The 27,149-nt window shown below is 39.7% G+C and overlaps 1 protein-coding gene across 1 annotated transcript; it reads left to right on the top strand.

Annotated features, from left to right (window-relative positions):
* Window positions 1-1,130: 1,130 nt before the first annotated feature.
* Window positions 1,131-20,421, top strand: TSPAN1 (tetraspanin 1). The gene is made up of 8 exons (XM_081948322.1): window positions 1,131-1,228; window positions 3,340-3,404; window positions 11,648-11,854; window positions 13,162-13,236; window positions 15,710-15,808; window positions 16,512-16,670; window positions 16,955-17,038; window positions 19,574-20,421. The coding sequence occupies exons 2-8, from the start codon at window positions 3,348-3,350 to the stop codon at window positions 19,625-19,627; spliced, it is 735 nt and encodes a 244-aa protein (XP_081804448.1). The 5' UTR covers window positions 1,131-1,228; window positions 3,340-3,347; the 3' UTR covers window positions 19,628-20,421.
* The last annotated feature ends 6,728 nt before the right edge of the window (window positions 20,422-27,149 follow it).

The raw sequence follows: 27,149 nt of genomic DNA, 5'->3' as shown, positions 1-27,149 counted from the left end.
AAAAATGTCATTTATTTCAAAACTGGGAACAAAAACCTTGTCAGTTGGAAAAGAACCCGACAAGATATCCTGTGGTATATTATTTCAATTTATTTTTAATGCAGTTAAAAGTAGGCAAAGATCCAGATGTTGGTTCCAGGTTCTTCTCTCTTTAGGACCATAGTCTGAGAAAAATAATCACTGACCAAGACATCCAGAGCTCAGCTGGTCTGATCCAACTACCAATCCTGCCCTCCACTGCATAGGGGCACCTCAACCAAACTACAGAGTTACCTCAGACCCAGCAAGCCCAGTAGGCCCAGCAGGGAGAATTTCCTCCCCTCCCCACTCCTCGTTTGAAGGCAAAAGGCAGAGCCAACCTCATCTAACCCACACTCCAAAACACCATTAAATAATCATCCTTGACAATTATGATCTTCTCCTTCTGGCTACCAGCAGCCATGATGCTAATCAATAGAAAGAACTTAGCTGCCAAGAAAATTCCAGGCTATTAGAGTTGTGATTCCAGGAGAAAGACAGAGGAAGTCACCACAATGGCTGCCAAACCTTGCATCCTGTCAAGAGTAATGCATGCCTACCTTCCTCCCACCCAAATTTTGTAAGAACTTCTTTTGGCCAACAACTTCTTTACTTTGCAATGGGTTTTCGCATGAAGTGAAATGCATATATATTAAGCTGGACTTCTTGATCCCTGGGAGGTTTTGGGAGCGCTATATTGGAAGTGAGATGGCAGCACCAGATTGGACAAAACAATCCCATCCCACAGTGCTGTCTGGGTTGTCTCCTTATTATCTCCACTTTTGGAAGCCAAGCAGCATTGTAGCATCAGTTTTAATTTCTTCTGCACGTACACAGACACGGCTACTTCCAACTATTTTGTCTCCAGCTCCTTCATGCACAATCTTGTATTACACATATAGACAAAATTATTCAAACAAGCTGTAAAGCTTAAAAAAAAAAACCCCACCATTCACCTATAACCACAAGGGAGCAGTAAAGAATAAAGGAACATGGTTTAGTAGTCCTATAAGGTGGTGGTATTTTTTAAAGAAATGAATTGCTGAGGTGTGGCCTTAGCTCTTACAGAGATTTGATTGGCTTGAAAAGGTGATTCGTCTAATAGGCTGAAACAATTTCTTCATATTACTTAAGAGTTGACTGCTTTGTCAAGTGTAAAGATAGTGAGACCAGTCCAGGTTGATTTTGGAGTTAGTTGGTGCCCTTAAAGGTAGGTTCCTTGTGTATTTATGAACTTATGACAAAGGATCTTTGTTTCTAAGTATTCTTGCATATTTGAAAATGAAGATTGATACGCATAAAACAGCCTCAGTTTTTAATTTGACCTCAGTAAAGGAAGTGAGGATTATTTAATGTTTATTTCTTTAAAACAAAATGACTTGTCTGTTGTTTTTAACTGCCTTTTTATCTGTGCTGTTTATTCTGATATAATACATAATTTCTGTCTTTTGTTTTGTTGTTGTTATTGCAATATATCAAACAATTCTAAAGATTTAAAAATCAGCTCCGGAATAACTTCTTTTGTAGTAACACCAAGGCTACTAAAGGTGAGGATATAGGGGAACATATTTGCTTTAGCCTTATTTGTCCATACCACTTTGTCACTTCCATTAATGCAACTGGAAATTCAGCAATTTAACTTGTAAAAAGATATGATATGATAATTGATCAGCAACTGAATATGAATCAATAATGTTGCTGCTGATGTTAAAAGGCAAATGTTATTTTAGACTTTATAATTATAATTTCTAAATCATAGGAAAAGAACTGTTTGATTTGATTTGAATAGTTCTGTTTTATTTTTGTACTGACCAGATCCTGCCTTGAGTACTTATACCAGTCAAACAAACTGGAACAGTTTCAAGGAAAGGCAACAAGAATGATCAGGAGACTAGAAATTAAGTCCTAAAACAGAGATTGGTAGTATTGGGAAAATTTAGCCTTAAACTGAGAAGATACAGATGATGCAATAATACTTGAAAAAGGCAAAACCCGCTCTTTCAAATCCTAGATTTAAGTTACTAGAAAAGATAATTCCAATTCAATGTTGGAAAGAAAAGTCTTAACAATTTAGTGTTGAACCAAATTCTGAAGGTCAAGAAGAGTCCAGACAAGAATCTTTTGGGGATATTTTAATCTGGATTATGGCAAGAAGTGGGAGTTGAGCTCTTCAATTTTGATACTGCCAGTGCTGACCTGAGACAATGGTATCAACTAGCTTCTGCTATGAAAGCCATCAGGTGAAGAAAAAAAGACTAGTGAATAAAGTCTGCTGGGTTTTTCTTATTATTTTCTTTTAAATTAGCATCTCTTTCTAGTGCTCTGCAGAATGGATATTGATCTTAAGGGTGTCTAAAAGATTGTAGTCGAAACCAGAGTTCCATATGCTGGAGTTTAGCTTCTATAATTTTGGTCATTGTGGCTCCATCAGGAAGTGATGTGAATTAATGGGACATTGGCCTTTTAGGCCAACACATCCTTGCTTTTAGATCAATAAATAAGCCTCTTACCCAAATATTGCCCAACAATCTATATATATAAAAGGCAAGTACCACTCACTCATCACAAAATCTCCAGAACCATAAAGCCTACAAACTTGAAATTTAGCATGTATGTTCCTCTTGGCCTCTGGGTGCTCACTAAGAATGGATTTATTGAAACGACCATCAAGATCATTAGTATTCCTTATACAGTAATTTACATGCTTTGATGCTAAGGGATTCTACTCCCTCTCCCCACCTGAAAAGAACTCTGTTCCAACTGCCAGTTGCCTTATATTAACATGCTCTGATGCTAAGGAGTTAGACATTCTATTAACCTCCCCACCTGAAAAGAACTCTTCCAACTGCCAGTTGCCTCACATTCCATTACCTCAGTTCAAACTGGCAGACATTCTACTCCTTCCCTCAGGAGTGGTCTGGGGCTCCTTACAGTATTAAATGTTGGTACCTCACCAATGTCTATGCCTTCCACCTATGGAAATGCGTCTGGACTCAAGGCAGTGGGAGCAATATTCCCTTATGTGTTTCAATCAACGACCACCACTGAGCCAACAGATTGTGAACTGAATTTCTCCTGCATAGCCCAATCACATAGTTTTGTTGCGAAGCATGGGTATCCAGCTAGTATCCATATAATAATAAAATTAAAAATTGGCTTTTACCCTCAAAGAAACCCCTTTGAATGTCACACTGAGAGTTTGTAAATTATCAGACCATAAGTTGAAATTTGTGTCCACATTTTTGAATATTGGTTGAGTTTAGTTCTCTAAAAGTTTCTTGATCTGCTGTTTGTTAAGTTCTTCATTATTTGTTTTTACAGCTGTCAAAATGAGCTGCTTTACATTCCTGAAGGTCATGATGATTTTGTTTAACCTGCTCATATTTGTGAGTACTTACCTCTTTTTTCTGTAAATAAGCAATGAGGTGCTTTGCATTCTTGCAAAAGAATGAGTGGATGAGAGAACCTTTTTCACCTCCTTTTAGCTCCATGTCTGTATGTTTAATAGGTATGAAACAAAACAAATGTGAAGCTGAAACCCAAACTCAAAGCAACATATTTAGAATTCTAATGAAGGACAGATTAGGCCATCAAGTTTATTCTTCTCCATAAGAGCATATCAGGCAGGTATCGGTTTACAGCACATTATTAGCATGTTTATGGCAAGTTGTGTCTTTATCTTTCAATTAATCTCTGGTGATCATATGCTGTAGCAACCTTTGCCAACTCGGTTCTACCAGTCAACTATGAATGATTTAATAGAAACAAGATGCAGCATGTGAATAATATTTGGGTACTATAAAATATGTGGTAGGAGATGGTCATAACTACAATATAAGTATAATCCCTGGTTAGCAAATAGGAAGCTTTCTGGGGGACAAGTTGGTGACAGTCCTTGGAAAAGAACACATACATACAGTGTAAGGAAGGATCAGTGTCCAAACCTCTTCTCCCTTAGTCATGATTCTACTATTGTTTTGTCTGCTTGTCCCATAAATTCATGGTAAACAGTCTTAGAAGCTATAATAGATGATCTGCTGGCCTCTTCATACTTGTATGTTGTGGCTTCTAGTGAGGTATAGGTTGCATCATATATTCAGTGAAACTGAAGATTGCCTGCAAATATTAATTGTAGTTATATCATCTCACAGATTAAACTATTTCAAAATAACATGAAACAGTCATTTAATAGTATGGTTGGCTTGTAGGATTTCTTTTCCCTGTGTTTCTAGCTGGTTTTGGGGCTGCAATACTGGTAGAACAATTAGAAGTGTTGCTATGTGGTTGTTTTAGGTTGTATTACAGGAAGTCCTTCTAAGGAAATATGCTTTCATGCAAAGAAAGGCCAAGCCTCAAATTGATAATGGACAACTTGAGTATAATTGTGGCTCAAGACAAAGGTAGTCATTAAAACCTATTCATGTTTCTCGGACAACCTGAGTCAGTTTTATGGTTTCTGTGGGTGTGGCTTTGATGTCATACTTGTTCTATAAACGCTATTTCAAAAAGCAGTGCAGCCGTCTTTCTCCATACCTGGCTAATGTTCTCAAGGAAGTCCTGAATATCAACCTGAACTGATACCTTTAGCATACACCTAGTTTCAAAGCTTGAAGAAAGAGCAATTGCTCATACAGCTCTTGCTAAACATCCTGTGGCTGTATTTAAAGTAAACTCTGTTAGGAGGCCCAGATATATACCGTACAGTGGAGACCAATAAGGTCACAAAACTGTTAAGAACCATAACAAGGGTGTGCTACCTTTTAGAGGGCAGGAGTCACAAGTGACCTTCTTTGGAAGGAACCGTATCCCAGGTATGAATGAAATGTGATACATTTGAAGTTTTTCTTGGTCCTTTACAAGCGTGTTTTGAAGGGAGGGCAGTCAGAAACATCATTGAAGCTATTTTTAGGATCTACATTACAATGGTCTTGCCTCAGATGGTGAAGTATTGAGTCTCAAAGGGTACCACTGATTTTTTTTTAGTAGTAGTAAAAAAAAATATTCCTTGAGGAGTGAAAAATATTAGGGACCATGGATGGGCCCCAGAATTGCAGGTTGATTTTTCCTCCCCACTTAATTCTACATATGTATATGCTTCTCATTTGCAAAGGGTTTGGACTGCTAAAAGGGTAAAAAGATTGGTGTTTAAGCCCCCTCTTACAATGCCCCCAAAAGGGTTATATATAGAGAGCAAGCAAGTAGTTCATGTGCATATTGTGCTGAAAGGAAAGAATTCAGTTTGGAGCTAATATTTGGATGTTTCTCCTCTCCCTCCTGTCCTTGCTGCTTACTAGGAAACTCATCTGACTATGAAAATCAAAATGCAAATAAAAAAAAATATTTGCATAATATTTTTATTTGGTGCTATAATTCAGCATGGAGCAAGAACTATTTTTCCCCCAAGAACAATGGCTAAGTAGGTAGCTTGGCCTCATAGGAAGATTGCCCTAAGTCACCCAACGGATTTTCATGGTTGAAGAAGTGGGGGTCTTTTCACTTCTTTTCCAACACCTTAACCACTAGCACATACTTGGCTTCTGTACTCTAATAATATGGGGAACAATATAAATTAATGTCTGAGAAACATTTGATGACTGCAGGTAGAAGGACATATCTTCCTGACTATGCCTGTCTGATATGTGGCCAAGTGATAACAATTATATTATGATCATATGTGGTAATTGGTGACCAGTCTCATAAATTATATTACACCAAAACCATACAATCACATCAAGGCATAATACAATAACTGGAGCACCACCTGAACACCATTGGCATTGACAAATTCAACATCAGTCAATTGCAAAAATTGGTTTTACTCTGAACAGTTTATATCCTGCATCAATATCTGTGACACTATCAAACATCCATATCTGCCTTATCCCAGATCCTCGGAAAGGACTTGACAGGTAGACAAAACTGTCACATCCAGTCTGAACATCTGGGTGATTGTGCGATAAATCATAATAATTTAGTAAACCTGTAGGATGCCCTAGTTTAAATAACTTTTGAGTGACTCACAACAATCTAACAAGAAAGTACAATGAAATAAATAAAACACAAAAAGTACAGATAAAATATGTGGCTTGTAAATTGTGGTTTAGGACTTAGTTGTATGTTTGAACAGGTCATTATGACTTGGTTAACAAACCATGGTTAAACAAGCTAAATTTTGTTGTGCTGTATACACTTCCTATACGTATGCTTCTATGGAGTTGAGGTTAGGCTATAGGACTTGGTTCAAACTGGATCTCTCCTTCAACTTACTATGATTGGTTGGCTTGACTAAATCTTTGTGGAATCAAAGCACCCCTTTGAAACAAAGCAATATTTATGCAACTGTCCTTTACATGGCTCACGTATGCAGCTGAAACATATTTGCATTGTCTGTAGATGCTTACCCTTAATCTCTTTAATCCGTGACATTATTCAAAATGTGGCATTCGTTTTGTGCCCCTCCCCAGTAACTCCCTATCCCTGTGTTTCTTTTCTCTGTTTTAATCTGAGTAATCTGTGGGCCTACAGTTTAGTTCTAATTTAATATGTCCTGAAACATTTAAATTAGACCTCTGCCTTTTAATCATCTACCTTTGGGGGTGGGGTGGGGGAACGACAGGAGAGAAAAGTGTCAGGAACAGAAAGATTGAGAAGAAAATATACTGAAAAGTGAGAAAAAAGATAATATCAGAAATAAATCAGAAATTTATTTTACCCCCTCCCAGGCTGTCATGCAGTCCCCTAGTAGAGATTTATGGGGAAAAAAATATGGGACTACAATCATCTTTATTATCACCCTATGTTTGTTCATTACACAAAAAGCAGCCTACAAAATACAAAACAACATTAATGTACAATGCAGGGTTGCCTTCTAATTCTCCTTAGAAAAATTAGGATCTCTGGAATTATTTACCTACTTTTTAATAAAGGTCAGTTCCTTGAAATAGGGTTTTCATAAAGATGAAGGTGTAAAGTCCTAGAGAAACAAAAATGACACTTTAAAAAATACTAATTTAGAACAATAATGAATATCTTGTTTCCCCCTCCCCCTTTGTAATTGTGCCAGATCTGTCCCAAAATCCTGCATTTCTGAATTATTTTTATAGGGCAATACTCATTTCTTTCCCAGAGAAGCTGTATGTACAACTCTTTCAGCAATTAGTATATTAGCTCATGCTGTTTATTGAATAATAATTCTGAGAGGTCAAATGAATCTGCAACTTTTTTTTTTAGCAACGTGGGTTCAGGTTTTCTAAATCTGTTCTACAAACCTGGGAATTGTGATATGGTTTCTCTAGAAAGGAAATGACTTTTCATCCCAAAGACCTCATGTATTTAGCCTGGCACCAGTATTTAGATACAGATTGTGGCTTGTCCTTTTGTTTGAAAGCAAATAAAATCTGCACCTGTGTTCAAGGACAATTACTTTGACCTCTTTAGGAATGTTTGTGAATTATGTTACAGGCATTGTTCACTTAAAATGGAATATTTACACAGTTGGAATGCTTGGTAGCTTCTGATAATGCCACCTTGAAAGGCTGGGAAATTTGCAATGATTCTTCCTGTGCTAGTACTATAGAATCATAGTCCCAAAGGTGTTTTTTCAAAGGGCAACTGGACGTTCTTTGTTTTTCCTTGAAGATGTTTCATTTCTCGTCCAAGAAGCATCTTCAGTTCAGACTGAATGGTGGAAAATTGAAGGATTTATATTCCTTGCAGTCATCTAGTTGTTAGCAATCTCTCTGAGTCATTGAGACCACTTGGAGATTTATCTGTGCCCTCAGGGTCACCCGAATAGTGCATATAGGTGTGGAACTACGGGGAAGGTCTATGTTGTAAACAGAAGATAGGTGGTGTTGTATCCCTCCCTCTCTGTTGAGAAAGGGCTGATCAACTTCAACGTAGATGGTCTCTTTGACCCTCTTTTAAACCAGTGGTCTTCTCTGTCCAGAATGTGGACTTTGCTGCTTCAAAAGTACAACTTTGTGTTTCAAATACAGATGGAGAGCTGAATCTTGACCTGATGGGGCTGTTCTCCTATGTTGTGATATGCGTTTGTGAAGTGATTGTTTTGTTTCTCCAATGTTACAGATATGTACATGTCTCACTGTATTTTACTACATATATTACATTGCCCGGGACAATCATGACCTGGCTACCTGAGAATCTCCATAGATAATCGTATCACAGCTTGTTGAATATGAAGGAATATAAAATTATCTGGGGTAGAAAGAGATTGATCAGGGTCAGAGAAAATGGGCTTCCATGTATTTTAGAACAATGCAGAAGTGTAAGATTTGGCATTATACCTGTTGAAACATCATCTCCTGTACAATGGTAAAATCTATATAACTTCCTTAAATAGAATTAAATTTAATGTAATCATACAGGTCTGATGATATTTAGTACTGGATTAAATATGTTAGCAATTTTAAAGCATATTTGTCTGGGTTCTAAATATTTTCATAAATAGGAAAGTATCTCCAGTTTGTAGGAAGTGAAAATGAATCAGGATTCCAGAGTAGGCCATTATAAACCTAGCTTAAATATTAGGCTTATTTTCCAATTTTACCTTTTCACTTTTAAAACCTTTTAAAAGCTAATTTCATGTGTACGCTAAAGGACATAAATGTGATGCTTTGATAAGTCAAAAAAAGTTGCCCAAGAAATATTGCAAAACATTTTAAGGGATAAGTGTAGTTTTCATAAGGATTATGTCAAAATGCAGTCTAGAATGTAGTTGTCAAGCTGTAAGGCTGTGATTATAGTTATACGGAATTCTAGTTCAACTGTGTATGTGGGGATTAGACCATAAGATCAGTTGCTAAAAATATTTGATGGGTCCCGGGAGGTAGGCCATCTCGGCTATGGTGCCCATCCTATGGAACATTCTTCAGTCTTGAAGTTAGTTTAGCTCAATCTCTCTTAACATTCTGGACGTTCCTCAAGATCTCGTTATGTCACTAGGTTTGGGGATCCCAGGGAACTAGTAATACAGGTAGTTCTCAACATACAACCACAATTCAACCCAAAATTTCTGTTGCTAAGCGAGACAATTGTTAAATGACTTTTGCCCCAAAGTCAATGGGGAAGTCAGTTTCACTTAACAACTGTGTTACTAACTTAACAACTGCAGTTATTCACATAACAACTATGACATTTCTTGTCACAGTTGTTACGTGAATCACTGCAGTTGTTAACTTAGTAACATGGTTGTTAAGTGAAACTGACTTTCACATTGACTTTGCTTGTCATAAGGTTGTAAAAGTGATCCTGGAAACTGCAACCATCATAAATACGAGTCAGTTGCCAAGCATCTGAATTTTGATCCTGTGACCATGGGCATGCTGCAACAATTTTAAATGTGGAAAACGATTATAAGTTATTTTTTTCAGAACTTTTGTAAATTCAACCAGTCACTAAATGAACTGTTGTAAGTGAAGGGCTACCTAAACTCTAAGATCGCTCCGCTATTGGAGTTGATATATTTACTATCTTTCTATCTTATGGTTTCTATATTTTATTTTTTTGTTGATTTTTAATAAAAAATAATGATTGTTTTATACTTTTATATTGATTGTTGTTTGCCACCCAGAGTTGTCCCTGGGGAAATGAGCAGCAGTGTAAATTTAATAAAAATACATAAATAAAATGCATAGTCTTACGATTAAGGTGATATTTAAGATGATATTTTGGCTTTCTCACATCACTTTTTGATGAGAAATGAGAAATTCCTAATTAGAAACAGATGTTTCTAGTGAATAATAATAATTCTTGCTGAAATCAGTCTACTAGTTATATGCAATGACTAGCAAGACCTTGAGAAGCATGTTTGACTGCAGAGTTGTGGATGTGGGAAACCTGAAGCCTCCAAGTACAGGTGAAACTTGAAAAATTAGAATATCGTGCAAAAGTTCGTTTATTTCAGTAATGCAACTTAAAAGGTGAAACTAATATATGAGATAAGACTCATTACATGCAAAGCAAGATAGTTCAGGCTGTGATTTGTGATAATTGTGATGATTATGGCTTACAGCTCATGAAAACCCCAAATCCACAATCTCAGAAAAGTAGAATATTACGTGCAATCAATAAAACAAGGATTGTACATAGAACAATATCAGACCTCTGAAAAGTATAAGCATGCATATGTACTCAGTACTTGATTTGGGCCCCTTCTGCAGCAAATTACTGCCTCAATGCGGCGTGGCATGGAAGCTATCAGCCTGTGGCACTGCTGAAGTGTTATGGAAGACCAGGATGCTTTAATAGCGGCCTTCAGCTCTTCTGCATTGTTCGGTCTCATGTCTCTCATCTTTCTCTTGGCAATGCCCCATAGATTGTCTGTGTGGTTCAGGTCAGGTGAGTTTGCTGGCCAATCAAGCACAGTAATCCCACGGTCATTGAACCAGGTTTTGGTGCTTTTGGCAGCGTGGGCAGGTGCCAAGTCCTGCTGGAAAATGAAGTCAGCATCCCCATAAAGCTCATCTGCGGAAGGAAGCATGAAGTGCTCCAAAATCTCCTGGTAGACGGCTGCGTTGATCCTGGACTTAATGAAGCACAGTGGACCAACATCAACAGATGACATGACTCCCCAAATCAACACAGATTGTGGAAACTTCACACTGGACTTCAAGCATCTTGCAGTGTGTGCCTCTCCATTCTTCCTCCATACTCTGGGTCCTTGGTTTCCAAATGAGATGTAAAAGTTGCTCTCATCAGAAAAGAGGACTTTGGACCACTGAGCAACAGACCAGGTCTGTTTTTCTTTAGCCCGGGTGAGACGCTTCTGATGTTGTTTGGTGTTCAGGAGCGGCTTGACAAGAGGAATACGACATTTGAAGCCCATGTCCTGGATCTGTCTGTGTGTGGTGGCTCTTGATGCACTGACTCCAGCCTCAGTCCACTCCTTGTGAAAGTCCCCAACACTTTTGAGTGTCCTTTTCCTGTCAATCCTCTCCAGGCTGCGGTCATCCCTGCTGTTTGTGCACTCTTTCTTCCACACTTTTCCCTTCCACATAACTTTCTATCAACGTGCTTCGATACAGCACTTTGGGAACACCCAACTTCTTTTGCAATTACCTTTTGAGGCTATCCCTCCTTATGGAGGGTGTCAATGATGGTTTTCTGCACAGCTGTCAGGTCAGCAGTCTTTCCCATGATTGTGATTCCTACTGAACCAGACCGAGAGACCATTTAAAGGCTCAGGAACCCTTTGCAGGTGTTATGGCTTAATTAGCTGATTAGAGTGGGACACTTTGAGCTTAGAATATTGCAGCTTTTCACAATATTCTAATTTTCTGAGATTGTGGATTTGGGGTTTTCATGAGCTGTAAGCCATAATCATCACAATTATGACAAATCACGGCTTGAACTATCTTGCTTTGCATGTAATGAGTCTTATCTCATATATTAGTTTCACCTTTTAAGTTGCATTACTGAAATAAATGAACTTTTGCACGATATTCGAATTTTTCGAGTTTCACCTGTACTTGTCTGAAGTCTTTTCAATATGGTGAATCACATGTGATACAAGTGCAGAGCTAAACGATAACAATTCTGGATGTATGGATGTGCATGTACATCTCCACTATCTACATGTGAACCTACTTCTTTCTCTTTTTTTGTCTAGCTTGGCGGAGGAGCGCTGCTGGGCATCGGGATCTGGGTTACTGTTGACAGTAAATCCTTCCTCAATATATTTGGTGCAATATCCGCCACTGTCCTCCAATTTGTGCATGTTGGTTACCTCCTCATTGCCATTGGAGCCGTTCTGTTCCTGCTGGGTTTCCTAGGATGCTGCGGCGCTCAGAAAGAGAGCAAGTGCCTTCTGATCACGGTAAATTCTGCAAAGCATTTTCATTGTTTGCTGCATAAAAGTGTCGATTGATACTAAAGTGTATTAATGAAACCCAGCACGATGAGGGCATTATTGAAAGCTATTCATTGAGGTCTTTTTCTTTTGTTTTAAGGAAAAGATCCGAAGTCATTAATCCAGGGATAAAATTTCTATCTTTTTTGGATAGTAACAAGTTAGGTGTTTTTTTAAAAAAAGTTATTTTCTTGATCCCTTAATTTTTATGTAAACAAGTCAATATTTTTGAATGCAATGTTTCCTTATTTGTGATTATATTTTTCCTATTGTTTGGTATCATAAAACTATGTTATTGTTGGTTTTTTTTTTAAAGTGCATGTTCATGTTCCAGTTCTATTGCTGGTAAATGCTGGTTTTTATTTCCCGGTTAGATAACTTAACAAGGAAATAAGGTCTTGTTCAAACAACATGCTAAATCATAACTGTTTTGCCAAGTGTCAGGGCAGCGATTGGTTGCCCAGGCAATTGATTGTTTTGGACTCAGAAACAGTGAACACCCGAGTAAATAAAGGGATTTTAAGCCTGATTATTAGCTCAAGCAAACAGATTTAAAAGCATAACACAAAAAGCATGCATAGCAAGAAAGATATCCAGATCTCTTACAGACTGTCAGGGACTCTTTAATAACACCACCAGTTTTGTGCAGAAGCTCCCAACAAACAACAACTATCAAAACCTGACACCGTGACTTCAAGGCCTGGTATGGTCAGGAGACTACAAACTTTGACCTTGGTTTGATGGCAAATAACTCAGGGATGGGTATCGCAAGTCTGAGACTTTCACAGCAAGAAAAGCTTTGAAGTTATATGAAGATTTCCACTTCCTTTCTCCTTTGTTTAGTAAACAAGAGCAAAAGACAGCTTAGCTCAGAATGAGCTCTAAAGAATTCTCTTAATATGAAGGATAAATCAAAATGATGTCACTAAACTCATGAAAGTATCAATGGTCTTCTACACTGCCATTACAATAACAATTTAGGCTAGTAAAAAGTTCTACTGAAAATCTAGGAATCCAAATAAGAAGGTGCAGTGAAAGTTAAAGAAGGAATATGAAGAGGGAGCTTGAGTTTTAGTATATGAGAAACCCCATACGAAATGGGCTAATTCCCTTTAAAATCTGCTCGAAGCAGTCTTTCAGTCTGAGAAAGCTCCTTATAAGCAGCTATTTTCCCAGAGATGGAACACACTTGGCCAAGAGCATCCAATGCTTCATTTTTGTATTAATACTTCGTAGAATAAGCAAACTCATTACTGTATTGTCCCTCTTCCTAGTTCTTCACCATTATCCTGATCATCTTCATAATTGAAATTGCTGGTGCGGTGGTAGCTTTGGTTTACACATCACTCGTAAGTATCATGGAGTAGAAGATAGGTTTATTTCAGTATTTCAGGATCTCAAGTAAATACTGACATTCCGCTTAGTATACCCTAAATGTTAGATTACCAATGAGGTTAAGGTACCTTACGTCTTAGCTTTTGTGTAATAATGGTCTGTCCTTGTTAGGAAAAAATGCATACAATTTAGTAAGAGTGCTATTATTATTATTTTTTCCCAAATCTTTATTTTTCTTATTCCATATGTTTGCTCTGCACCCAAGACCCATTGAGTCCTAAACGCACTGGCTTGTTTCCTCAGGAATAAAATGGAAATTAGTCTTATGCTGATGTCCGTATCATAAGAAAAGAGGGATATCTCACTTTCTCTTAGCAATGTTCTCTCAGCCTGGTTCCTGATCCAAGCTTTGTGCATAGATATATGGGGATGGTGAGGAAGAAAGTTTATTGAATGCAGCAGGGCACAAGCAAGATTGTGCTGCATGACTTGAACAAGTGTCTCCTCTGCATTGTAAAGGAGATTTGGCATTATGTATCCCAATAGCAATTCTTGAGAAAGATGTGGAGAAGAATAGCTATTCCCCATTTGACAAAGCATTGATTTGGGAAAAACCCGGTAGACACTTATTTGTGGTTTGCTCTTTATTTTCTTTTTGAAAATTAACATGTCTTGCTTTATTGCTCTTTTTTGGCACTCACCATGATATGGGAGAAGATATGTGATCTCCTAGAGGAGATCAACCCTGAGTGCTCTTTAGAAGGCCAGATCCTGAAGATAAAACTTAAATACTTTGGCCACCTAATGAGAAGGAAGGACTCACTGGAGAAGAGCCTAATGCTGGGAAAGATTGAGGGCAAAAGAAGAAGGGGACGACAGAGAATGAGGTGGCTAGATGGAGTCACTGAAGCAGTAAGCGTGAGCTTAAATGGACTCCAGAGGATGCTAGAGGACAGGAAGGCTTGGAGGAACATTGTCCATGGGGTCACGATGGGTCAGACACGACCTCGCAAGTAACAACATGATATGGGCAGTAACAAAACGAGTTGAATTCTTTGCTGTAGAATTACATCTTTGGAACTCCAAGCACTTTCATCTGTGATGCCTAAGGGGTTATGAGTAGTCTTTTTTCTTCAGTGCCCATTGCATTCTTCTGTGATGTTAAGAGGAGATTGAATTGATAAAAAGTGACGTAGCTATGAATGGAAGCTCAATACTGAATGACCAAATGACATAGAGATGAATGGAATCACCTTAAGAAGCTCATCACTGAATAACAATAGTGCAGAGAAAATATATGTTTTCGGGTGTCTCAAAATGTTGGTTTTTATTGGAAGAAAAGGGCTAGGCAACCTGATACCCATTAGCCCCAGTGCATCAATGGTTAATTTCCTTGACCAGCTGCCAGGCTCCTTGAGTATTTGGCCTTATTTTAAAAATATTTTTTCACCGAAACAGAATAAATGAAGCAGGTACACTGTAATGTCTTGACCTTTAACATCATTTTATAAAAACACAACCCATACCTCCACCTCTGGCTGGTTCCTATATAGACTCAATAAATATTTTTAGAAAATAAAATTGGTGAATGGCTGCATATTTTGTGTCTATTGATGCCCAAGATAAGCAAATATGCTAGAATGCCTAAAAAAAGTTGGTGGTGAGCTATATCACTACATGAGTACCCATTATGGAAGATAATGTGAAGTGTTAATACCACTTTATAATGCCTTGGTAAGGCCACACTTGGAATACTGCATTCAGTTCTGGTCGCCACGATGTAAAAAAGATGTGGAGACTCTAGAAAGAGTGCAGAGAAGAGCAACAAAGATGATTAGGGGACTGGAGACTAAAACATATGAAGAATGGTTGCAGGAACTAGGTATGTCTAGCTTAAGAGAAAGAAGGACTAGGGGAGACATGATAGCAGTGTTCCAATATCTCAGGGGTTGCCACAAAGAAGAGGGAGTCAAGCTATTCTCCAAGGCACCTGTGGACAGAACAAGAAGCAATGGGTGGAAACTAATCAAGGAGAGAAGCAACTTAGAACTGAGGAGAAACTTCCTGACAGTTAGAACAATTAATCAGTGGAACAGCTTGCCTCCAGAAGTTGTGAATGCCCCAACACTGGAAGTCTTTAAGAAGATGTTGGATAGCCATTTGTCTGGAACGGTATAGGGTTTCCTGCCTAGGCAGGGGGTTGGCCTAGAAGACCTCCAAGGTCCCTTCCAACTCTACTATTGTATTGTATTGTATTGTATTGTAAGATATTATGTGACAGTGCCAATGATATTTTCCCCTGATTCCATATGCATTTAGCAACCCATAAAGGCCATCTATTCCTACATAAAGGACCTACAGAAGGGAAAGTAGACTCTTAATAATTCCACAGATGCTGAGATGAAAGGATGGCCTTGCATCTTTAATTATATGGAAAGCTTATTATATGTTCTCATATGTTTTGTATAATTCTTTTCTTCTTTTCAGGCACAGACTATATTGCAATCAACAGTGGCAAAAATATTAAAAGATGACTATGGGAAACCTAACCCAGTTACTGAAGCATGGAACATTACAATGACTGAAGTAAGTTGGTATTCCAATCTCCATGTTATATGCAAGATTTTTATGAGAAAATGTAAAAACGTCCCTTATGCCTTAGCAGAAATGATGTTGCTTCCTTTACAGCTGCCAGGTAGTTTTAACTGCCAGTTAGTTTTACCTCAAAGCTGGAAGATTGTCTTCATCTCAGAAACTTAATAGTTGTATCATAGTTTATTGAAGGTCATCTTAGTGCTTCTAAAGTTCGCTTATAAACAGAAAAGCATTAATATAAAAGAAAAGATAATTGCAGTGGGGTTCTTAGTGGGTAAGGAGTTTTTATTGAAAATTGTATGTTGAAATAAAATAAATAAATAACAGACTAGGTAATAGAATTGGAAGGATCCTTGAAGGCAGTGGTGGGTTCCTACCAGTTCGGACTGGTTCAGCTGAACTGGTATTGGTTTGAGTTTCTGGAACCAGCAACAACCCAGACCTGCAACGCTCCTGAACTGGTTGTCCTGGCCATAGGCACCACCATCTTACTTTTTGCTTCTGTGCATGCACAAAACAACTTTTATTGCACTGCACATGCACGCATTGCGTGCATCAAGCGTGCATGGCGCAGCCACGAGCAAACCCGCAGTAGTGACTGCCGGACCCCCTTCCCCCTGCTTGAAGGTCTTCTAATGCAATTCCCTGAGGGTGAATGTGAATTCTAATCTTAATTATATGTTTTTCTTCTTAGCTGAAGTGCTGCGGTTTATCAAATTACACCGACTTTAACAACTCCTATTTCTACAAGGAATCAAAGGACTTTTATCCAGGGCAATGCTGCAACTCTTTGAACACGTCTCTCTCTGCCGCTTCTTGCAAAGCAGATATAGCTGAAAGATCTAATGTGACGGTATGAAAACATGTCTATTCTGAAGGAAAGTGTGCCAATTTTGAGTGGAGTGACCTTCAGTGATCTAGCACCCAAATTCTATACTTGGCATTTTTGATGCAGTGTTTTAAAAATTTGGATCTAAAATAAGTTCAGGACTATATTCTTCTACAAAGAACTGTGATGAATACCAGCCAAATTCAATGGCACCTTTGAACTCTCCCAAGGCAAATGGGGTTTGGAATTTCTAGAGATAACTAGTTCTTTTTAAATGTAACTGATTTTTGTTGTTGTTTGAATTACAGGGCTGCTTCGATCAGATGCTGTCTGAAATTCGTAAGAATGCAGCTGTAGTGGGTGGAGTTGCAGCTGGAATTGGGGCCTTGGAGGTATGTTCATTGAACTTTGTAAGAAGACATCTAGCATTAATCCATCTCAAGGGCTGCCACAAAGAAGAGGGAGTCAAACTATTCTCCAAAGCACCTGAGGGTAGGACAAGAAGCAATGGATGGAAACTAATCAAGGAGAGAAGCAACTTAGAACTAAGGAGAAATTTCCTGACAGTTAGAACAATTAATCAATGGAACAACTTGCCTCCAGAAGTTGTGAATGCCCCGACACTGGAAGTTTTAAAGAAGAGATTGGAGAAGCATTTGTCTGAAATGGAATAGGGTTTACTGCTTAAGCAGAGGGTTGGACTAGAAGACTTCCAAGGTCCCTTCCAACTCTGTTATTCTGTTCTGTTCTGTTCTGTTCTGTTCTGTTCTGTTCTATTCTATTCTATTCTATTCTATTCTATTCTATTCTATTATTACTCTATTCTTGATGTGCTTTAAATAGATGCCTTTTCTTTAACAAAACTTTCTCATGATATGCACCCTATGATAGCATGCATCCATGAGTGTCCTCAGGCGGAGTCAAAAAGGTCAAGATGGCAGCCATGAGAAGGACGTGTGAAAAGAGACAAAGATTTTAGCACATGTTGTGTCTTCTCTGCTGATGCTCTTGTATGCCCAGATACAAGATAGGTTTCTAGTCTTGCATGCAGTGGCTCTTTCAGTCCTCAAAGTTTACTACCTAAGAAAGATAGACACTTGGGTCTAAAAGAACTACTACTGGTAGTAGTTAGTAGACCCAAGCATCTATCATTCTTAGGTAGTAAACTTTGAGGACTGAAAGAGCCACTATGTGCAAGTCTAGAATCTTGCGTAGTAGTAGTAGTAGTAGTAGTAGTAGTAGTAGTAGTAGTAGTAGTAGTAAAGAGTAGTATATTTAAATATTCTTGTTTGAATCCTGCTATAAATCCTGGGAAATAGCACTGGTTACCTATTTCCCACATAGCAGGATTTTTTTAAGGTCTAGATTTTACATTAATACTGATAGGATCTATGGGAACTGAAGTCCAAAGAATATCAAGTGTCCTATCTGCTGTGTGCTATTCAAAAGTAATATTAGAGAATTATGTTCACAAATGAGATCCGGGCAGAAGAAGAAGAACTTGGCTTCAAAACCTAAGGGACTGGTTTGGCCAAAACTCAGCACGACTTTTTCATGCAGCTGTTGACAAAAATAGGATTGCCAACATGATCGCCAACATCCAATGACGAATATGGCACAAGAAGAGGAAGATGATGTTCACTCTAAGACTCTAAATAAATAAATGATTATTACTTAGGTTTCACCCTGTTGAACATATCCAGTAGGCAAACAAAGTATACTACAGGTAGTTCTCAACTTACAACAGTTCATTTAGTGACCGTTTGAAGTTACAACGCACTAAGAAATTGACTTATGACCACTTTTTAGATATAAGACCATTGTAGCATCCCCACAGTCACGTGGTCAAAATTGAGATGCTTGAGAACTGGCTCTTATTTAAGGTGGTTGCAGTGTCCCAGCATCATGTGATCCCCTTTTACGACCTTCTGACAGGCAGTCAATGGGAAAGCCAGATTCACTGAACAACTGTGTTACTCACTTAACAACTGCAGTGATTCACTTAACAATTGTGGCAAGAAAAGTCGTAAAATGGAGGAAAACTCACTTATCAAATGCCTTACTTAACAACAGAAATTTGGGGCTCAATTGTGGCCGTACGTCGAGGACTACCTGTAAAGAGCAACCAATCTCCCTGCTATTTTCCCTTGCAGGAGAGGCTGCCTTAGCATAGGCGTGCCAATGGGAAAATAATCCAAGAATTTAGGAGGTACTCCTCATTTTGATGGTAGACTTGGCCTTCAATGACTTCATTCATACATAATGCTAAATCTTGATGCTTTTTAACATCGTAAACTGGGAGGACTTAGTTCATGACGTAGTTGGCTGTCTTGTAAATCGTATTAAACAAAAAAACCCAAACCTTGTAAAACTTAGAACTGTGATGGCGAACATATGGCATGGAGCCATATGGCACCAGCCATCCAGTGCGCATGCGCACACTAGCCAACTGATCATTTGCCCTCTCCCAGGCTTCAGGAAAGCCTCCAGTGGCTGGGGAGGGCGAAAAACGGCCCCAATGGGCCAACCGGAAGTTCAGAAACGATCCATTTCCAGCTTTCTGAGGGCCTCTGGAGGACTGGGGGAGGCCGTTTTCACCCTTCCCAGGCTTTAGGAAAGCCTCTGAAGATTGGGGAGGGGTCACATGAACATGCACGGGGGATTGCGCATGCATGCGCAGGTGGTCAGGGAGATTAAGTGGGCACGCCGTAAGAAAAAGGTTTGCCATCACTGACCTAGAAAGTAGCTAATAGCTGGGGAGACTCCTTTGCAGGGTGGTGTTTTGATGATTTATTTTTTCTTTACAATTGAGCTAGATTTTATTTAAAGTATTGCCTACTTCTTCAAGAAGATAATGAGAACTGTTTAATTCTGTGCTAATGGAAAGAGTATAAACTCACTTTTTATCTCATTTCCCTCTTTCTCAGATTGGAGCGATGGCAGTGGCAATGTACCTTTATTGCAAAATGGATGAAAAGTGAGGAAAGGATTACCTTCCCACAAGCCAAGCCTATGACACAACACTTTCTTAACCTGTATCTACAGCAATTAAACATTTCATGGGCCTGAAGCCTGAATGTATAATTAACCTATTGACTCTACCCAGATGGAATCTTTAGCATGTACATAAATGAAATTGTGAAAAGCAATGTGATAAGAAAACTCTATTAACAGAAAGGCCCTTTGTATTGAAAGGCAGAAATGGGGGGGAGGGGGGGAGGAGGAAACAAAAGTAAACCTGGAAATTTTTGTGCCTTCAAAAAATTGCCTTTTCTAATATATGTAGTGTGAAGATTTCTGCTAGCTTTGACATTAGTCACCCTGGTAAGAATAAATGATCCAGAATGGAAAAAATTGTTTGAAAAGTTTGGGGTTGATTAATTGAAATACCTGTGTATTTCCAATGGGGAATGAACATGGTTATATTCTTGACGTAAAATAATAGATGAGCACTTGTGGTCTCCTGTTGGGGAAAACATGGCTATAAAAATTGATAGGAAAGAAAAAGACTTTCTTTGAGGACTTTTAGCCCTTTTGCCTTTCTCTCCCCACAGCATTGGTTATATGCAACTTGCTAAGAACTGAAAGGGTATCTGATTGAGCTGGCTATGTATGAAAGGAGTTCCCTTTGTAACTAATTTTATTGTACATGATGTAGTCCTCTATTTTTTTATTCTGTGTGAATATACTTTAATTTATAATAATGTAACTAAAGAATCATTTGTGCCTGGATTGGACTATTGTAATAAAATCTACTTTTGAATTACAACTTGTGGCACTGGATACAGGGATGAAATCAATTTACCTTCACTACCGGTTCACAAATGTGAGCACATGTGCCACCTCCACGCATGCGCAGGACCTTCTGCGCATGCGCAGAGCATTAAAAATGGGACATGATGATGTCTGGGCAAGTGGGCGGAGCCTCCCACCGCCACCTCTACCAGTTCACCTGGTAGAACTGGCTGAATTACACTACCGGCTAAATACCTTGCAGCAAAGATCCCCAATAGAAATAGGCAAGACTAGGTATAAGTGTGTGGGCATTTGACTTATGCCCTTCAGATTATTTCTGTCACTCCTGATACTTATGAATATTCCAACTGATAGATAAAAATCAAGCTAGCTCTGTAGGTAAAACCATCCTTTGCTGAGAGAATAATAATTCTTTCAGGATGCCACAGACTTGGAACTTGTTAGATTGGGTAATGGATAGGCACACACAGGCCTAACGGTAACAACAGCTCTTTATTATAACACAACAAGTAAGAACAATCCAGCAAAGGGTTGAATCTGACAGCAGCCCTTTTATAGGGACCCTTCGACCAATAGGGTTTGTCAGACCCTTCGACCAATAGGATTAATGGCAGGAACAGAGGACCTTGGTGGAAACCACTGTAGTTGGTATAAGTATCTAACAGAACTGATTTTATTTTTGGCAAAAAAAAAAACCCATTGGCAATTTTTATTTTTTTATTTTACTTTTGAAATTTTATTAATTTCAAGATTGAGTAAAAGTAAAATGGGAATTTCAATATAAATAATCTGATTAATGAAAAAAAACCCACATATTCTAATTACATTTAAAATAATTAGTAAAAGGTAATGTGACCTCTTTCATTATACAGTTTTTAACATAGATCTCAACCTTGCCTATATTGTATTAACATTCAAGAAGCATCAGGGAGTAATTGTCAACGTATTTCCTTTATGAAGATACAAGCATATCTGAAAAGTGGAATCATTGCTGGTCCCCAAGATGATAATTGTAGCACAGCTGCTGGAATTATCTACTATAGCCTCGTTCATACAAAACCAATCGAATTTTGCAGAGTACCATCATTTCAGGCAGTAGCTAAAAAGCCATACAACATTCTTTCTCTGCAAGAAACCAAAATGCTTTCCCCCCAAGAAACAATACTTTCTTCATTAATTATAATTATTATGGCACCTTTCAAGAGTAAGCAGAAATATCCATTGTTTTTACATCCCATAAAATAATATGCTGAGATGCATATTCTACCTGTAAACTTAAGAAACACAGAAGAATTGTTACCCTAATCAAAACTATTTTCACAACAAGCAGTACCAGGAGAAAAAAAAATACAAGGCTGAACTTAAGGACAAAGGTCACTCTGGTTTTGCAATCGCTCCACTTCTGAAATTACTTGGAATACAGAAGGAGAATTTAATCTGTTTTCTCCTTTGGTGCAAATATTAGAGGTGTCCACAAACAGTATGTTTCTAAAGATCACAATATTTCTTTCTTGCTATTAATACCAAGAAGGTATTTTGGATTTAGAGCACGCCTTCCCATAATATCTTTCTTAACATCACTGAGTTCCCATATCCTATTAGCTAAATCAACACCATTGTGCTTGTATGCATAAGTGACTTATGCTGGTGATCTACACTGATTGATAAAGACTGGTCTCTGTACCTGGCTGGCAATCGTGATGGTCATTTTGGTGTTTGTATCTATTCCTTAATGGACTGTCAAAAATAATTTAGCTCAAAAGGTCCTGTATATCAAAGATTGATTGTCTAGGTAACAGCTCTGAAAGGAGGTATTCTTGGTACAGCCTGCTAGTCTAACAAAGTGTTCAAACATAGTCACCATAGCTGTATCTTTCCCTTTTGAAATGTCAGTCAAGACTGATAGGGCAAGGAATCGCCTTTCCTTAACTTCTCAATAAACTTTGTAATGACAGCTAGATCCCTAGTCTCTGATAGCTAAAGCAAACAATTTAACTTAATGTACATGTTGCATTTGTACCTATCTTTCTTCTAAAAGTCCAGGAGGTAAGAAACAAAGACTACTGTATTGTCTTGAAAGAAAGGATGCATATTGTATGCTCAGCTTATGTACCTGGTAGCACACAATGAACAAATTTAGCCAGGCAAAGAAAAAAGACTTTTGAGTGGCACAGGGCCAGAGGACTGGTGGAGGTCAAATGTTTTTCCTTCTATTCAACAGTAAAAAAGGGAGGGTGGGGGGTGGGACAAAGGCAAACCCAAGTAACTAGAGATTAGTCAGTTTGACATCAGTACAAAGCGAAACTCTGGAACAAATTGTTTAACTCTGTTGTGTGTTTTGTAAGTCATGTTCTAAGGTTACAGTATTTATGAGATTCGTAACACATCTATTTCATTGGCTTCTGCTATCTAATATGAATGGCCAAGCAGTAAATCGTTCATATAAGTTTCTTAAGAAGACATTTTAAAAGCTGGCTTGTCATTTAAAAAACCCCAAATGATCATTTCTCAATCTGGAATCCTCCTTGACATGCATATCGGGGTGAAATCCAGCAGGTTCTGCAGAACCGGTAGTGGAAATTTTGAGTAGTTTGGAGAACCGGTAGCAGAAATTTTGAATAGTTCGGAGAAGCGGCAAATGCCACCTCTGGCTGGCCCCGGAGTGGGATGGGAATGGAGATTTTGCAGTATCCTTCCCCTGCCACACCCACTAAGCCATGCCCACCAAGCCACACCCACAGAACCGGTAGTAAAACAATTTGCATTTCACCGCTAATGCATACTGACAATTTATGAAGTTATTCCCTTATATGTAGTCCAGTGGTTGGTTCCAGATCCCGTTGCAACCCGTATGGTGCAACAGGCCGGGCGGCCACCACATGAATGTGCATAGCGTGCTCATGCTTACTTACCGCCCACGACGCCTCCATGACGCTCCAGCTGCTTGGCGGAGCATCGCGCAGGTGCCATAAGCTCCATGTGCGGAAGCCCCGAACAGCTCAAATGCCATTAACGAGCACAGGTGGGATGCTGCAAGAGTCATAATTGTGAAAAAAGATCATGTTACTTTTTTCATTGCTGTTGTAGCTTTCGACAGTCACTAAATGAACTATTGTAAGTCTAGGAGTGCCTGAATATGACTTACTACTCTGGGTGTAAAACTAAAGGTTTTAATCTCTTACAGTTTATTTCTGCACATGTAAAATCAACCTGATCTCCTTTTTGTTAGATTGACCAGTTTAATTGGCCTTGGGAATACTATATTCATAATGTATTTTTGCTTCATCAAAGCATTCAGCTAAATTGTTCATGAGATCCCAGCACAGAATATGGCAAAATGTGGGCTATGGGTTACACTGTGTTAGAGGAATACTGTGAGATTTGGTTTTGTCTAATCTAAGCAACCTTTATGTAAACCATATACAGCTTAAGCTCAGTGGTGGGCCATGTGACCAGGTGGAAGTGGCTTGCCATCCATGTGACCGGGTGGGAGTGGCTTGCCAGTAATGTGACTGTGTGGGCGTGGCCAACTTTTAAAATGTGGTGAAACTCACTTAACAACGCTCTTGCTCAGCAACCAAAATGTTGGCTCAGAAACTCTGGCATTTGAAGCACGCAAGTCTTAAAGCTGTCAAGTTACAAGACCCTTGCAACTCTAACCCTTTAGAAAAAAAAACCCAGGGGTGTTCAAACTTGACAGCTTTAAGACTTGTGGACTTCAACTCCCAGAATTCCTCCTCTCACTCTTCATCTTGATGATGTGCACACGGGTGGGGGGAGGGAGCTGGAACCGGTTCTAAACAGCACTGTAGACGCAGAGCCATATCTGCCGACACACGAACCATCAGCTACAGCACATATGCACGTGCCGGCCAGCTAATTTCTGGCCTTCTGGAGTTCCGGAGGAGGCTGTTTTTGCCCTCCCCAGGCTTCAGGAAAGCCTCCCGAGCCTGAGGAGGGTGAAAAACGGCCCCAACAGGTCAACCGGAAGTTCAGAAATGATCTGTTTCCGGCTTCCGGAGGGCCTCTGGTTGCCTGTTGGGGCCATTTTTCGCCCTCCCTAGGCTTCAGAAAAGCCTCCGGAGCCTGGGGAGGGTAAAAATCCTCCCCCGCACATGGGGTGGTGTCGTACATGCATGCACAGGGGCTACACACATGTGTGCTGGTGGGTGGGGTGCATTGCATTGTGGGTGTGGGCATGAGCATACACGCTATCGTGCATGCACACACAATTTTGGCACACCTTTACAAAAAGGTTTGCCACCCCTGGTATAGGATCTCCTGCCTGACCAGGGGTTTGGATTAGAAGACGTCCAAGGTCCCTACCAACTCTGTTACCTTAACAAAATTAGCTAACTTGGGAAGATTTCTGCTTGGAAGAAAGCTCTTTCAGTTCAAGCAGCTACTAAATGTTTGACAATTGAAGAGATAGTGGAGCAACCACACCCAACAAATGCATGTCAATGGCTTCATGTCGAGTGGGAGGGATAAACTGATTGACATGTCATGGGCTCCATTGTAGCCCTATGCTTTTCAAGATATTGATAAATGATTTCGGAAGCTACAAAGACAGGAGAGCAACACTTTTGAAGACACTATCAAGATTCAGAGATTGTTCAACCGTCTAGAACAGTGGTGGGCAACCTTTTTTTTCAACTGAGCCAAATCTCGCCAAAACCACGATTGAAAATTATTTGGAGAGCCGCATTTTTAAAACCGAAAATACATAGGATAGTACACTGTTTTTAGTTTCAATAAGTTTTTATTGAGAATATTCTGCATGCAAGTATCCACATAGGTCGGGAGGATACAAATAACACAACTAATAAAACAAAAACTTTAGAACGATATTATTTATTGATAACATTAAATTCCGTAAAGTTTGCCTACAATGTAGAGAAAATTACATCCTGACAATGACTGACAAAGTCACAACCACTAATGTGAACATTGGCCTTGCATTTCCTTGGATAGTTTGAGTAAGTCAGGTTTGTATGTTGTTGTTTTTAATTTCATCTCTCTCTCCCACTTTCTTTCTTTTTTCTTTTTCTTTCTCTCTCTCTCTGGCTCTTTGTCTCTCTCTCCCTCCCTCCCTCTCTCTCTCCCTCTGTCATTTTCTCTGGGTGTCTATCTGTCTCTCTCTCTCTCTGTATCTCTCTCTCTCCTCCTTCCCCCATCTCTGTCACTCTGTGTGTGTGTGTGTGTGTGTGTGTGTGTGTGTGTGTCTGTCTCTCACTCACTGTGTGTGTGTGTGTCTGTCTCTGTCTCTCCCTCTGTCTCTCTCCCCTCCCTTCCTCTCTCTCTCTGTCACTCTGTGTATGTGGGTGTGTCTGTCTCTCACTCATTCACTTAATCACTCACTCTGTGTGTGTGTCTCTCTCTGTCTGTCTATCTTTCTCTCCCTCCCTCCCCCTCTCTGTCTGTGTGTGGGTGTGTGTGTCTGTCAGTCTCTCTCTGATTCCCTCCCTCACTCCCTCTCTCTGTTCCTCTCTCTGTCTGTCTGTCTCATTCACACACACACACACACACTGTGGTCACCTTGTTGAGTGTTCCAAGTATTTCAAATGTGATTGGAACACTCAACAAGGTGACCACAGTGTGTGTGTGTGTGTGTGTGTGTGTGTGTGTGTGAATGAGACAGACAGACAGAGAGAGGAACAGAGAGAGGGAGTGAGGGAGGGAATCAGAGAGAGACTGACAGAGACGAATCAGAGACGTACTTTTAACTACCTGGCAGCGGCGTTTGGCCTTGGGGGGCTCCTCAGAACTTCCCAAGACTTCGGAGGGAAGTTTACAGCCCTCCCTCGGAATGCTTCGGAGGAAAGCTTCTGCAAAAGCCCGGGCGATTGACAACAAGTCTCCCAGGCTGTAATTTTCCGAGCTGTGCGCACGCGCCTATTTTCCATGGCGTGGAGCAGCAGTGAGATTCTGCGCGGCGAGCGATGATTCCAGGGGCCATCCGGGAAGATGAGGAATGCAAGGGGGGACCCTGCCCCCCCACTGATGGCCCCCGGAATCATCGCTCGCCACGCAGAATCTCGCCGCTGCTCCACGCTGTGGAAAACAGGCGCACACGTACAGCTCGGAAAATTGCAGCCTGGGAGACTTGTCACTCGCCCGGGCTTTTGCAGAAGCTTCCCTCCGAAGCCCGAGAGGAGGGAGGGGTGCGGGCGCCCGGCACACAGAAGAGCCGCATTAAAATGTGTAAAGAGCCGCATTTGGCTCGCGAGCCGCGGCTCGCCGACCACTGGTCTAGAACAACAGAAAAACCAATCCCCAGCAAGATGGATTTAGTCATGAACAAAAAGAAAATTCTATATTTAGGATCTAGGTGTACTGATGGAATACAAACAGAACTCAAACAACATTATAATGCAGCAGCTGCAAAAAAAAAAGTAAATTTCATCCACAAATATATAGGGACAAGATCAAGGAAAGCAATTGTTTGTGTCTGTTCTGGGTTGATCAGACATTACCTAGAATATAGTGGCTATACCTAGGTACCACATTTTAGGAAAGGCACCAATAAAGGCACTGGGTGGGTCATGTTTATCGTAAAGCATATAGAGGGACTGACTGACTACATGATAAGGCTATCTCGGTGATGGCGAACCTGTGGCACGCAGAGCCATATCTGACGGCATGCGAGGCATTGCCCTATGTCAGTTCCAGCGTGCATGCATGCACTGGCCAGCTGATTTTCGGCCTTCTGGAGGGTGGGGGACAGAGGTGGGCTCCTGCTGCTGC

The sequence above is a fragment of the Natrix helvetica genome, assembly GCF_964273705.1.
Source record: "Natrix helvetica genome assembly, chromosome: 3".
NCBI classification, from domain to species: Eukaryota; Metazoa; Chordata; class Lepidosauria; order Squamata; family Natricidae; genus Natrix; species Natrix helvetica.
Note: the sequence above shows the minus strand (reverse complement) of the source record. Positions and strands in the feature narration are given on the sequence as shown.

Coding starts and splice junctions, on each gene's coding strand:
- TSPAN1 (XM_081948322.1), top strand. CDS start 3,348: ATGAGCTGCTTTACATTCCTGAAGGTCATGATGATTTTGTTTAACCTG. Junction 3,405..11,647: donor TGTTTAACCTGCTCATATTT/GTGAGTACTTAC, acceptor TTTTTTGTCTAG/CTTGGCGGAGGAGCGCTGCT. Junction 13,237..15,709: donor CTTTGGTTTACACATCACTC/GTAAGTATCATG, acceptor TCTTCTTTTCAG/GCACAGACTATATTGCAATC.